A 15,705-nucleotide genomic window follows, 5' to 3' on the forward strand; every position below is an offset into this window, starting at 1 on the left:
AACGAGCTACTGGTAAAAGACATCGATTTGGATAAGAAGCACCTACCGGTTGAGCGGGCCCTTGGGGTGCAGTGGAATGTGGAAGAGGATACATTCACGATTCAAGTGAATATGAAGAATCAACCCTACACAAGAAGAGGAATCCTCTTGACTGTAAGTTCAGTCTATGACCCGCTGGGATTTTTAGCTCCATTCATATTCACTGCGAAGCATATCTTGCGGCAGCTATGTAAACTGAATTATGGATGGGATGACAGGATTCCAGAGGCCTTCAGTCAGTCATGGCATAAATGGCTCACTGGACTACAACAGATGGAGAACTTCAGCATTGCAAGATGCATTAGATCTAAGGAATTTGGCGAGATCAAGTCAGCCCAACTTCATCATTTCAGCGATGCAAGCGAGTCAGGATATGGTACTGTGACCTACCTGAAACTGAGCAACGCTGAGGACCAAGTACATCTCGCTTTAGTCATGGCAAAGGCAAGAGTCGCCCCCTTGAAGCAAGTCACGATTCCAAGAATGGAACTCACAGCTGCTGTACTTGCAGTACGAGTCGACAGGATGCTGGAGACAGAGCTACGCCTTCCACTTAGAAGAGCTGTGTTTTGGACAGACAGTACCTCCGTCTTGAAGTATATCAGAAACGACACCAAAAGATATCAGACATTGTTGGCTAACAGAGTCGGCATTATCAGAGAACTCTCTGCTGTTAAACAGTGGAGATACGTGAGCACCAAGATCAACCCTGCAGACCATGTATCCCGAGGTCTTACAGCTGATGCATTTTTAAAGTGTGAAAGCTGGAAGAATGGTCCAGACTTCCTACAAGAAAAGGAAGAGACATGGCCTGACTTACCTGCTGATCTCGCCTCCATACCAGCCGATGATCCTGAAATCAAAAGAGAGAAGGTTACAGTCAATACCATTCAGACAACAGATCAAGATCCTACTCGCACTCTGATACATCACTACTCAAGTCTCGACAGATTGAAAAGAGCTGTAGCATGGATGCTGCAATTTAAAACTCACCTTTTGCAACTGAGTAGGAAAAGGAAAGACATGTTTGCCATGGTACAAGTTCAAGAACCAGACCCAGACAGACAAAGACATGTGATTGAAGTAGAGATAAAAAGGTTCGAAGACACTGTAAGAGTACACAACCTCTCTCAGGATGATTTGAACAAGGCAGAGATGGCTGTTGTACAATTCTGTCAAAGGCAAGGATTTCAAGAGGAGATTGAAACTTTACAGAAGGGAAGTTTAAACGTGAGAAAAGACAGTTCAACCTACAAGCTTGATCCGAAACTTGTCCAGGAGGTATTAAGAGTGGGTGGGAGACTAAGCAGAGCAGCCATGCCGGAAGATGCAAAGCACCCTGCCATCCTCCCAAAAGACCACCATGTGTCTAAGCTCATTCTTCGAAATATCATCGGCAAGTAGGACACAATGGGAGAAACCACATGCTTTCCTTGCTGAGACAAAGGTATTGGATTCCATGTGCCAATTCATTGTCAAGAAAGATTATTTCTGAATGTGTGATATGTCGACGTCTTAATACATCTGTTGGTGAACAGAAGATAGCAGACCTGCCAAAGGATAGGATAACCCCCGACCTACCACCTTTCACACAAATAGGAGTGGGCTACTTCGGTCCGATTGAAGTGAAAAGAGGGCGTACCACAGTCAAAAGATACGGAGTCATTTTCACCTGCTTAGTCAGTAGAGCAGTACATCTTGAAGTGGCCTATTCTTTGGATACGGACTCGTGCATTAATGCTCTCAGGCGTTTTATCGCAAGAAGAGGTCAAGTGAGTGAAATGCATTCGGACAATGGGACCAATTTCATATCCACTGAAAAATAACTAAAAGAATATTTGAAAGCATGGAATTTGGACAAGATAGAAAGAGCTCTGCAACAGAAAAGAGTCAAATGGACATTCAATCCACCCGCTGCTGCCCATCATGGTGGGGTATGGGAACGATTAATCCGTTTACTCAAAAGGACCTTGCTTTCAGTCACAAAACAGCAAACACTGGATGACGAAAGTCTCCATACAGTAATGTGTGAAGTGGAAGCGATACTTAACAGCCGTCCACTCACAACAGTTTCAAGTGACCCCAACGACCTGGAAGCACTCACACCAAATCATCTGTTATTGCTTAAGAAACAGCCGATCCTTCCACCAGGAGTGTTCCAGGCCGATGATGTATATGCAAGACGCTGTTGGAAACAAGTACAATACCTATCAGATCTGTTTTGGACGAGATGGATAAAAGAATACCTACCTCTTATGAATGAACGTCAAAGATGGAACCGCATCCGGAGGAACTTTGAAAAGGGAGACACTGTGATCATAGCAGACACAAATGCACCAAGAAGATCCTGGATGCTGGCTAGAGTCCTGGAAGCAATGCCAGACTCAAGAAGACTTGTGAGAAGTGTGCATCTTCAGACGAAAACCAACATCCTTGAAAGGCCCATCAGCAAGATTTGCCTGCTGGTGCCAAACCCAAATTAAAGTACTGAAGATTAGGCAGGCCTATATACACCATGCCTGTTTAACACCTCTCACAAGTATTTACATTGCACAACACAAGTTAATCTTTTGTTGAACATTTTTCATATGGCTCCTGTTTTTTGAGCAGAACGCCAGAAAGAGAAAAGGTTTTCAACTGCATGCACGCACGCATACAGGAACATAGATCAACAAACACATGACAGAAAGAGTTTTGTTTCAAATATTTATTTTTTGTTTATTTGTTGATTTGAACCTGGATCCCTGCTCTGTTTGGTTTGATTTCCCCTTTTTTTTTTTTTTTTTGATACATCGATCATTATTACCACACACACACACTCCTGCCATAAAATTATCCGCTTGGATTCCATCATCAGAAAATCATCAACCAGCCTCATCAAACCGTGAGTAACCTAAGCAAACAGCAGAACAATCCAAGTGTGAGCGCGTTATTACCCCGTATTATTTGGCATAAAGGCTGTTGGTGGAAAACAAGTGAAAGCCATAGGCCTTACACTGCCATACAAATTTTCATTCTTGTAGTTGCAAATGGATGGAAGATATGAGACAAATTTAACAAGTTTCATCAACCAGATTTGTCATAATTGATGAAACACTGAACTGGAATTTGCCTTGTTTGCAACAAAGTCTCTCAGTATCAGAGAGATCAGTGGTTTGATTCATGACACATAACACTTCATTATAGTTTTCGTTATGTATTACTTCCACTTTGCAACTTTGCTTGGGCTTCAACATTTACCACCAAGATCCAACAAGAGATTTTTTAGACTTTCAACAGCCGGACTGAACATTCAGCTCCACTCTTGTCATCTAAATATTCTGCCCATCTTTGACATAAATATACTGTATCTTCAGCATGTATTTATATTCATAAATTCATACATCAAGTGCATTTTCAATTTAATTCACAGGTTCTTACAACACCAGACATCAACCTGCACCTTCCTAGATATAGAGGATCTCAACCTTGGAATAATTCCCTAAGCAACACAATACACACTCCTCTCTTTCTCTCTCACACACACACTCACACAGTGACACAATGTGTATTTGCTCCTTTCTCTGTTTAGACACACACACACACACACACACACACACACACACACACACACACACACACACACACACACCATCCCACTCACAACTATACTCTCACTATTTTTATTATATTATCTGCATCAAGGCCATTTTAGTTTAGTTTACCTGTCATTTATCTATTTTGTTGTTTTTGTACATATTTCCTGCAGTGCAAATTAATTAAGCTTAAACCTAAAATCCAGTTGATAAAATGGACATTTTGTGCAGTTTCAGTCTTGGTGGGCCAGAAAGCTTAGGATTAGTTTAAAGTACATCACACTTTAATGTATTTTTATGTCTTTCTTGGTTCCAAACAAGCAATAAAATAATATTAATAGGTGTCTGTGCTCCAATATGATTTTCAGACCACCAGCTAGTTAGTTAGCAAGTTAGTGAGTGACACTGGTTACCAGGACTGAGTGTTGAATGCTGTGGAATGACTATGAGGATATGAAGTAAATACTGAAAACTATGAATGTTTTGCAAAAGTGAAATGTTGCTTTAACCATCTCATTTGTCTAGAAATTAGACATAAAGTAATTCAAGTCAATTTTTAGCTTTCATCATTTCAGAAAATTCATGATGATGATGATACATTATTCAGCACCAAGTGCCTTTTGTTTTGAGGATTACCTTATAAGAGATGTAAGTTTTTAGGAAAAAGTTTTTGAATGGATTTCCAAGCTTTTCTGCGGATTTTCCACAACACAGGGCATAAATAATTTCCACTCTTGAAATGTTGCAAGAGAAAAACAATCCACTCTATACTTATTCTTTAGCCTTATTCTTATTCTTTTGAGTTTTCTTGCTCATTGAACCTCCATCTTACACTTTTTCATTATATTTCTATATACACACTCATTAGCCGGTCTCATCCAAGCTGCTCTCAAGGCAGCTCATATAGTGCACAGCGAGTGGAGAGCGAGCGCAAACTGGCCCAATCGCAGGTAAGATGCAGCCCGTCGTCGCAGGAAGGTCCTAATGCATCCTCAAGAGCCCTCCACCTGCTCTCCGCTACCTTGGTCGCCATGGAGATCGGAGTAATTCATCGAACGATAGGGTTAAATAAGTACGCATTCAGTCGAGCATGAAGAGCAGCAAAACACGTAAACACTTGTTGGATGCCTGGAACAACGGGCTGCATCGAATAGAGGGGCGAGACATGTGATGCTTTGATATGCTTTTAAAACTCCATCCTTCTCCTCCACTCAAGCAAAAGGTTGGAACCATCTCTCTAGGCGCTATTTGTGGAGTGGGAAACTAAATGGGATCAAAATTGATGGAGGGATGGACAGAAGGGCTGGCGGAAGGATGGTATAAATGTAAAGACTGAATAAAGATTCAGAATTAAAGAATTAAACAGTACTTGATATTCATCAGGCCATTAGGAGAGAGGCAGGTTCTCCAAATTGGAGTAATGAGGTGTTTGGAACTCAGCCAGGTCACATAAAAAAGGGATAGAAGGAAAAGAGAGAGAGGCAGGGAAGAGGAAAAAGTATGTGAGGAAAAAGAAAGAAAACATGATTCAATGCAAGAGAGAGAGAGAGAGGGAGGTGGAAAGATTCAAAATAGAGGGGGGAGAGAACAAAAAAACCCACAAACATCTAATTGCCTCTATACCAACAGTTCTCCGACAGGTTTGTGTGCAGAATACATTTGAAACACTCAGGTGTTCAAAGGGAGAGGGGGGTAAACAGAGAGAGGGGAGAGGTGCGGGTGGAGTGTGGGTGATAAGATGAAGAGAGAGAGAGAGAGAGAGAAGAGAGAGAGAGAGAGAGAGAGAGAGAGAGAGAGAGAGAGAGAGAGAGAGAGAGAGAGAGAGAGAGAGAGAGAGAGAGAGAGAGAGAGAGAGAGAGAGAGAGAGAGAGAGAGAGAGAGGTGCGGGTGGAGTGTGGGTGATAAGATGAAGAGAGAGAGAGAGAGAGAGAGAGAGAGAGAGAGAGAGAGAGAGAGAGGTGTGAATCACTCACTGCCGCTCTGATCCCAGCATGTGTCCGTCTCTGTCCCAGCTAGACCCCCTGCCTCGCCTCCAGGGAACTTGTGTTTGTGTGTGTGTGTGTGTGTGTGTGTTTGTGTGACTGAGAGGGAGAGAGAAGGAGCATGCGTGGGTCAGCAAGCGTATGTATGCCAGTGTGTTTTTGTGCATGCTTGTGTGCGTGTGTGTGTGTGTGTGAGCTCTCACAGTAGGGATGAAAGCACACGGGATGAAGGGCACATGCGACTACACACACATTTAGTGATAAAACTGTATAGCGAGCGCGGCAGAGGTTTTCTCAGAAGCTACCAGGAATGTGCATAGTTAATGGAAGAGGGGCTGCATTATTTCTCAGAACGAACAAACTGGAAACACTCTTGACCCCTGAATCACCAACACTCCCGACTGCAGCTTGATCTAAACAACAACGCTTTTCACTTTTGCCTAGCCTAAAAAAAAAAAAGAATAAAAAGGACCACAGATGTTCAGCTCTGTCCTTGCAGACTAAAAAGCCTTCTTACCAAGCCTAATTCAAAGGACGACTATCCAAAGGAGAAAGAAGAGATAGGAACATTTTTTTTTTTAATGTGTGGTATCAAACATTTAATGGGGCCACGTAATGCTGTCGGCCTCATACTCAGAATAGTTTGCTAGTTCGTAAAACACCATCTAACTCACATTCCTGTCTGATGGGAAGTAAGAAATTGAACACAAGTAAGGCGCTCATTGTTGTAACATCAGGGTAGATCCATAAGAAGCAGATTTGCACTCTATAAAATACAAATATTCATTCCACATGTTTCAGTGAAGCCTTCATTGGGGTTCAGTGGTTCAGTGATTCAACTTAAATGAATACACTACCAGTCAAAAGTTTGGACACACCATATTTTTCATTATTTTTACTATTTTCCACATTTTAGAATTATAGTAAAGACACCAAAACCATGAAATGACACAAATGGAATAATGCAGTGACCAAAAAAGTGTCAAACAAATCAAAACTATCTTATATTTTAGATTCTTTAAAGTAGCCACCTTTGCCTTGATGGAAAGGCAAAGGCTTTGAAAAGGAATTCATACATAGGCATCAACTTCACTATTTATATTTGTCTAAGAAACACATTTCAAGCATTTAAGCATAAGCCTTTAGATCAAAATGGCTTTAAGATAATGAAAAACAAAGTACATTCAATCAGGCGTGTCCAAACCTTTGACTGGTAGTGTTGATATTTTCAAGTTGCATGGGGAAAAGTAATCTGTTGAGTAGAAGTTGTCATGTTGTGTAGTTTAAGTGTGAACAATGAATAGCCGGAGTGGACCAACCAGTCTAGATATTGACAACAGATAGTGTTGAGATGCGGAGTTCCTTGGGTCAGTGTTAGCACAGTAGAAAATAACAGGCATCCAAGGCAATTTTTACTAAAGTGTGACGCCACCCTCAGCTGCTGCTCTCTGACTCCTTTTTTTTCCATTTTGGATTGAACAGTACAGGACACCATTTGCATCAGTGGGAAGCAAGGGGCTGTTAGTGGAGACAAGAGCAAACATCGATGACATCAGTCTCACACCCCCCCCCCCCAAAGAAAAAAGAAAATAGACAAATAATTATATGACATTTCCTTTTATGGCATTTTTGCTTTATTGGATAGTTTTACAGAAGAGAGAGAATGGACGGAAGGCAGCCAACTGAGCCACAAGGATATCAACAATTACATCACATTTCTAAAGGGATCTTTCAGTTACTGGGTAGAAGCAAGCTGTGCTGCTCTTTTCTAATGCAGTAAAAATTAGGAATATAATGCCCATTGATATCAGGATTTTGAACAGGATCGAATCTAATATGTTGAATTTCAGCTGAAAAAAGTCTTTAAACGTTGCTTACTTCCAAGAACATGGTGCTTCATGATGGAGGATAATGTATCATGTCTAAAACATGACAGTGTTTCTCATTGTTTCAGTGAACAAGCTCCAAAAACTAAAGGCAATTAAACTTGACCAGAGAGTGCCTTGATGTTTTTTTGTCACTTCTAGAATTTCAGTCTAATTGTTGTTTGAGCTGTCCATCCTCCAAAAAATCCTGGAGGAATCCATGATGAGGAGAGTAGCACGCCCACATACAGATGTAGACGCAGGAAGAATGGACGTATCACAAAGCATGATGTAAACCTTTACTTTCATTCCATTGAAAATAAAAGCAGAATTGTTGTTGCATATATGTCTTGTGTGTAAAATATGTTCATATGGCCAAACAGTAGTCCCACAATGCGCTAATTACTTGTGTGGGTAATATTCTGATGAGAAACATGCCTCTTGACTATCCACCGCAATTAATGTGCCGCTACCTCCATCCGTCTGCACGCATTTGTCAGGGATTCTCCTTTTTAATTTCTCACCCGGCGCCAAGACACGTCCACACAATTATGTGTCAACGAGCAATTAAAGCATCAATTAAGGTTTGTTAAGCGAAGGGCATATCATGGAGAACACTGATTAGGCGCAAACCTCACATCAGTGTTTGTGCAGCTTGATGTGTTTGTCAATAGGTTGATTATCTGTTTGGACAAAGAGGACAAATGCCTTGCTCCAGAGCTGCTGTGGCAATAATACTGAAGTGATAATGGGTGGAGAAAATCTATCTATCTATCTATCTATCTATCTATCTATCTATCTATCTATCTCTATCTCTATCTCTATCTCTATCTCTATATCTATATCTGTCTGTCTATATCTGTCTGTCTGTCTGTCTATATATCTACAGTATGTAGCTATCTAAATGTCTATCTACATATATCTATTTTAGTTTTATATAATATAAAGAAGGAATGACAGCCTGATTGTCTCTTGATAATTGCACAGAAAAATACAAAGGAGAAAATACAGAATCGTTTTTCCTTTTTTGTGGCTATACTTTTCTCGCATTTTGTTTGTTGTTTGCAGCACTATAATCAACATTTCCGCTGATTTTTCAGTGCCTCGCTCCATCTCCAGTCCTTTACCATCCTCCCCTCCTCCTGTCCGGCCCCTTTTTGAACCTTTTTCCACGTTCTTACCGTCTCTTGCTTTTCTAATCAGCATTCCAAGTGCCTCTGTGAATCCTTCATAACCCCTGTTTCAATCATTCAAGCCCTCTCTCTCTATTTTCTATCCTCCTCCATCCACCTCTATATGTTTCTCCATCCTCGGTGACGTCCCTCCCTTCATCCCAGCGGCCTCGCTCCCTCCCTCCATCCTGCCCCCTGTGTGTGTTCTTTGGAGTGGTGGTGGATGACAACTCCGTCTCCATCCTTCAGCTTCTCTCTCCTCCTCTCCATCCCCCTCTCCTTCTGTTGGAGTGGTGCTACATGACAATCCAATATCCACCAGCCTACAGCCCCCTAATATTCACGCTCTTCTGTTTTTCTCTCTTGCTTTCCCTCCCTCCCCGCTTTTCCTTTTCCTTCCATCCTTTTCTCTTTTCTGTGCTGCCAGAGAAAGCAGCAGTGTAGCGGCAGCCTAGTCTTGGTGTCCTCATGGAAAAAAAAAAAAATTAACAATCACTTTGGATGTTTTCCTGCTGTGGCGCTGATCTGTGCCTGGGACGCACTGGTTTAGATCACTGTTCACCCCGCACAGTTCCAGCAATATGAAAGGGCACTTCCTGCTGTACCGGGATAATTATCCTCGGCACACCCAAGGTGTGCCGTAATATTTTAGAATTTCAAACAGCGTGGCATATTTGATGATATTTCAATGTTCAGCCAAATTATTCCTTTGCCAGGTTAATCTCTGTTTATTTTCATGACAAATATCAACAACAAAATATAGAGGCCAAAGTTCATTTGAAGACATTTAATTTTGTATTTATTTAGTTATTTTTTTACCAGCAAAACCCCCATTCATGAACAGGGATTTGATTGGGCATATAGCAATTCTATCTATTCTGAGGATGTTGCCAACCAGCTCCAAAAACACCTTAGAATGAAGATCATAACTTACAACAACAATGACTTTTTGGCTGGACCGCAACAGCAGGGCCAGCCCTATAAACATGAATGTCTTTTCACTCACTGACTGACTGAGTGATGAAGTTACACCATTGGTCGGCCGTGACACGTGGCACATCATAGGATCACAGAGCCAGAAATTTAAGTTTCGTTTTCTCCGCTGAGATCGGGAACCTGTTTCTCCCACACAGTAAGCAGGCTGACCAATATCATGCATGTAAGCTGAAGCTAACTGAAGCTAAAGTAGAATCTATACAATTATATCATATCGCCGTTTATTTCGATGCATATGCGCGAGCTCAGTCCACCTGACAGCCCTCTGTTCTGTCGGCGGAGAGAGAGACACAGACAAGCATGGAGGTTTTGGCACGCTGAGGGCTTACTGCTGACGCTTCCCGGAGTTTCCCGGGGGCACGGTTCTGGCCAGTGCCGATAGCTGGGCGCTGATTTGTTCCCGGTGATCTGACCGACATTTCGGCGGGGGTCCCGACGCCGATGCGTCACCAGGTGTCCGGCGAACGGCGTTTTCGGCACCGATGGGTACCAGAGAGGCTGGGGCTTGGATCGGGAGGATCAATGCGGGCCATTGGTCGGCCGTGGCACGTGGCACACCCATACACGGTCCAGCCATATACTAGGTTTTGACCTAGTCTTGTTTTTAAACTTTCCCTCAAAGTATTGCTGCCCTATTAGTGTTGGAAAAAGTACTAAATCCTTTACTAGGTAAAAGTAGCAGTACCAAGTAAAAGTATAGAAGTATTAGCAGTAAAATGTACTTAAGTATCAAAAGTAGAAGTACTTGTTCTGAAGAACGGTCTCTTTCAGAGTGTGAAATGATGGATGCATTATCCTGTAAGAAGTATTTTACAGTAATGTTGTAAGTGGTCTAAGTGGCACTACTCCATATACTGTTATACTGGTAGTTTGAACTCATCATATGTGCATCATATTCTATGAGCTTATTTTATGTTTTGCAGTAACTATAGCCATCAAATAAATGTAGTGGAGTAAAAAGTACAATATGTCCCTCTGCAAGTACCTCAAAATTGTACTTAAGTACAGTACTTGAGTAAATGTACTTTGTTACTTTCCACCTCTGCCTATTATATACAGAGAGAGAGGGACAGACACAGATGATTGCAATATAGGCAAAACACTATTTGAGTGCATAATATTGCCTGAGATCCGTGCGGTATGTGCCTGATCTGACAGGTCAATGTCAGAGGGACCCTGTTTGTCTTGACAGTGCTGACAAACAAGAAAACGAGCTCACTGTGCTTTTTTATGGCGGACACATGCTACTGCCATGCCTAAAAATGCCCTATGTGTCAGTGTCTGATGGCTGAGTCTAATGTTCTCTGTCTGTGGGTGTGCGAAATTCACACATGTGAATACCACCTCCTGCCCGCCGAGAAGAGAGCCATCTGACCTTTTACTTGTGGCGGATTTAATGAAGAGACTGTCATTTGCCGTCTCTCATGCTGCATCCCCCCCATGTCTCACACATGCAGATGTAAGAGTGCACCCCCCCCCCCCCCACCCCCCTTGACACCCTCCTCACTGTTCCTTGGACAGTCAGTGTCTGTCATTTCTCTCAGTATTAATGAGTCAGTTATTTGGACAATCGGTCTGCAGTCCAGCCAAAACGACTGACTGACTGGCTGTGGTGGCCCTTTGAATCCGGTATGCACTAGACTAGATGTTTCAGATGGAGAACCAAAAGACACCAGTGACATCCAGTGGCCAAGTCATGCAATGCTTCTACTTGTCAACCGGTTCCTTTGGGCACGGCAGGGGAAAACTGCCATATATGTATATCAAATATGCAGGGACAACAAATATTTCTGGCAGAATTATTTGGTGGAGTGGAAAGGTTTCTAACGCAGCATCTGCACCTTGTGACACTGAAACTGCACTGACGCCAATATCTATGACGTTCTTTCAGAAGGGATGACAGCTGTAGGCAGATGGGGCTTTACCAGCTTTCTTTTTTTTCATTGATGTAAAAATATACGTAGGCAGAAATTACATAAAATTGCTTCCCTCACTTTCCTCTTTTTGCATCTCTGCTCGCCCTGAGCCTGATTGTAACCTGTTTATCAGTGCTAATCCATCCATGGCAAACATGTAAGTGAGTGTGTTAAGGCCACAGGGTTGGGAGTGTTGCACAAACAGAGCGGCATCCTGGTATCCTGTCTTTCTCCTTCTCCTCTCTCATATGTGTCTATGTGTGTGTGTGTGTGTGTGTGTGTGTATGGGGGGGGGGGGGTTAAAGTGCAACGTCAACATAGTCAACTTAAATAGTCAACGCCTAAAGGAGAATATAGGTGTCATTTAGAGTTATAACCCCATTACTACTGTCTACATCTAGTTTGTGATTTCCCCAATTATTTCGTAATACATGCTGTATGTAATTAGCCTGCATTTTTTAACATTTACATATTTTTAAAATACATATTTTTAAAATGCATATTTTTAAAATGCATATTTTTAAAATACATATTTTATGGTGTCAAACCTAGCTTGAAATTAACTGCTGTCCCAATTAATAACATCCCGACAATGCCCCAAATAAGACGACATGGGACTTCCATTTCTTCCCGTGGGTGTCAGGTGATTGACAGCAAGCAGAGCGTAATGTAACGCATGCACTGATATGTAAACAGTCACTCACACACAATGAAATAATGATAAAACAGAGAAACTTTGAAAAAACTAAATCAGGGCTTCATGTTTATTGTGATGGATTATCTAGTTTGGGCAATTTTCAAGTCTGTGGAAGTTATTTTTCATACTGTACAAGAATGAATGACAGCAAACGGCTCCTTCTGAAGGGAGGAAAACGAGCGCTGATATCTGCAGCTATCCTGACTGTGTGCAGACTGCACATGGAATAATGGAAAGCAGAGAGGCAACCTAGAAGACAGGCACAAACTCAAACAAACAAACAGAGGCATTAATCCTTTACTTTGATATGCCATTCTTAGTCGAAAACCAGTTTCTTCATCCAAAATAAAAAAAATAAAGTCAAAATACTTCTTTGAAAGGTTGCCTTCATACTGAGAAAACACTGAGGAAGAGCACTTGGCAGGACCCATTTTAGTGAGAATGCATTGTAAGTAGAATTTACAATGTTAATATTAAAAACTATGAATCTTGCACCAAAGTGAAGTTTCAAGTTAAAGCATTGGGGTACAGTTGTTGGTGTGTGTGTGTGTGTGTGTGGAGTGGAGTTCAAGGCACCAGGCTGCAGTTGAAGTGTGTAGGGGGTGTGACGGTGCAGCAGCGTTGCAGATTGCTCTGACTGAATCCTTCCCCAACCGTCACGTTCCAGGACTCAGACACCGTCACACTGCAACGACACACACACACACACACACACACACACACACACACACACACACACACACACACACACACACACACATCCACATATTGTATCAGCGCATCTCTCTTCCACATCAGCTGTATTCATTCTACAGCAGGGAAAGCCAGGGGTGACGTATCAGGACATTAAAGTGATGTTGAATTTTGGTAGGACCTTGGGTTGTGTAGCTTCCTGGACATGACATAACCCCAAAATCCGGCAGAGGCTATTGGAGAATTGTGTTTTTTTCTCTCTCCATTCACTGCCATTGTATGGAGGAACAGGTCTCAAAATCACACTTTTAGCACATACATGAACGCGAACAAATCTGATTCTGACAATATATAAAAAAAACAGAATCACTTTCTTTATGTTCATTAAACCTTTCAGTTTGAACAAGTGTAACACCAAAATCCAGTCAGAGGAAACTTATGCCAATGGAACGAAGAAAATAATACACAACTCAAGGTAGCCTACCACCAAAGTTCAACTGGAGCTAATGCTGCATTCCATTGTACTCGGAACTCGGAGAAAACGACTTCCAACACGGAAAAATGCAAAGGAACGGTCGTTCAAGTCGGAGTTCCCAGTCGGAAAGTCGGACAAAATTATTTCCGCCCGAGTTGTCCGACATAAACACAACTGACGTCACAGCATCAATCTGTACTGAATAAAACTTGATTTTACTTGATATGTAGTTTTTGTGTTATGAAACCGTGTTGTAACAACTTTGTAGTTTCCATGTGTAACGTAATTCAGTTGACTTGTGCTTCGTTACTAGGTAGAAGTCTTTCCTGTATGAACTCGCCTGCTAACGTAACTAGAGCTGTCAGATAGCTGCCGTTAACGCTAATGGGTAAAGGCTGTTGCGTCCATGTTTTCCCGAGAAGACGCACTGGAATGCAGCATTACTAGCTGAGGTTCAGGAGCAGGGCCACGCCTCAACTCCACCCCTTCCGGCCTTAACCTATTATATGCCTTCCTGCCCTGCACCCCTGTTTGTCCTCGTTCTTCCGTGCCCCTCCCACCCTCTCTCTCTTCTCTCTCCCTCTCTCTCTCTATCCTCTCATAGGGTCCGCAAGGGGTCTGCTGAGCCCGGGAGCTCCCCCACACCGCAGTCAACATGTCATACATATCCGAGAAGAAGCCGTCATCCATGGCCAAACGCTACAAACTGTCCTAACTGAAAACCTAACATAATCATTGAATAAACGTTTAAATTGCATTCTGTTGATGCTTGTGAACATCACTTTGAAGCAGACAGTTTTGTCTATAAGGTAATGTGAACACAAAATATAAAATGTTAAATGAACAAATGTGATGAGAAAACACACTAGACAGACACAGATGCAGGCCGTACATCCCCCAAAACATGCAAACACACACACACACACACACACACACACCTGTTGTATAGTTGCGTGCAGCAGGTGACTAGTTGTGTGCTGTTGGCCACATGAGTACTGTTGAGCCATGTGTCCAGGAAAAGCTGGCACGGAGGATCTGGGATGTACAGCATACCTAGGAGTCCACAGAACAATGATGTCATCGTCAAACCAGGTTTTGAGTTACATTAAGGCTCTTTGTGAAAGTTTCATGATGATGATGATGATGATGATGAATGATTGGAGGACGCTCATAAAAGGGTATGTCAAGTTCAGCGGAGTGATTTATTGAGACCCGGACAAAGCGGCAGATTTATCCTCTCGGGGTGCCACATTAGTTTCCACTTACAGCTCTACATCCAAGGAGGTTAAAGGATAATACCGGTGTCTTTTTAAGTTTGTGCCAATCTTCAGGCTTGCCCCTCCCCTTTCCATTAATCCTGATGGAGACTGCACACAGCGCAGTCGGAGATATCAGGGCTCGTTTCCCTCCCTTCAGAAGAAACCATTTTCTGGCATTCATTTTTGTATGATATGAAAAACAACTTCCACAGACTTGAAAATTGCCCGAGCTATACAGTATATAATTCGTCACAGTAAATGCGAAACTTTGATTTGGATTTTGCCAAAGTTTCTCTGTTTTACTGTGCCTGAGTTGAGTGTTTTGGTATCAGTGTGCACATTCAGAAACCTCTCATTAGACCAGAGGATATCTCAGGCTCTTTGACTGGATGTGTGTCACAGTGTAAACATAGGATCGGGATTACGTCACGCTCTGTTTACTGTCAATCACATGACACCCACAGGAGGAAATGGAAGTCTCCACCAAGAAATGTTCCCTCAAAAACATGTTGCCTTACAAGCTGCGGAAAAAAGTAGGAGGAGAAGGTAGGAGCGCCTTTTGGGTACACAGTAAAAGAAATAAAATGAGGTGCTCTTTGGTAGGGATAAACTGCATTTACCAACAAAGAAAATTATCCAAAGCACTCTACAAAAGTACATTAAAAATACCTTTATTTAACAATTCCAGAAGACATGCATTGCAAAATGACCGGGGGAAATGTAAACTAGATGCAGACAAAAGTAAATGAGCTATAACCTGATATGACACCAGTATTCTCCTTTAAGCTAGTAGTGAACAAACAAAGGTATATACAAAAAACTGAACTGGCAGGTCTTTCGAAACGCCGCCTAGATGTCTGCCAATTTCTGTGATTATTTGGCGAGCTCAGTTTGGCCCAAGAGGCCGACTCATTTTCTGTCAAAAATTCCAATTTTCCTTGGCAAATGGCAAATGGCAAATGTCACTCTGTGATAAAGGGGAATGACTGCACCCATCCCAGAATTGGGGTTGACATAAAGGTCAGGGGGAGAATTA

At 42.2% G+C, this 15,705-nt stretch overlaps 1 protein-coding gene across 1 annotated transcript in view; it reads right to left on the reverse strand.

Annotated features, from left to right (window-relative positions):
- Positions 1–855: 855 nt before the first annotated feature.
- Positions 856–15,705, reverse strand: part of LOC139927973 (solute carrier family 28 member 3-like) — a 28,840-nt gene continuing 13,990 nt past the window's right edge. Inside the window, exons 15-16 of the mRNA XM_078285373.1 lie at positions 14,349–14,463; positions 856–892 (exon numbers count right to left, since the gene is read on the reverse strand). Coding sequence (XP_078141499.1) covers positions 856–892; positions 14,349–14,463 — 152 coding nt within the window. The remainder of the gene's footprint in view (positions 893–14,348; positions 14,464–15,705) is intronic.

This window comes from Centroberyx gerrardi, chromosome 8 (assembly GCF_048128805.1).
Source record: "Centroberyx gerrardi isolate f3 chromosome 8, fCenGer3.hap1.cur.20231027, whole genome shotgun sequence".
Taxonomy (NCBI): domain Eukaryota; kingdom Metazoa; phylum Chordata; class Actinopteri; order Beryciformes; family Berycidae; genus Centroberyx; species Centroberyx gerrardi.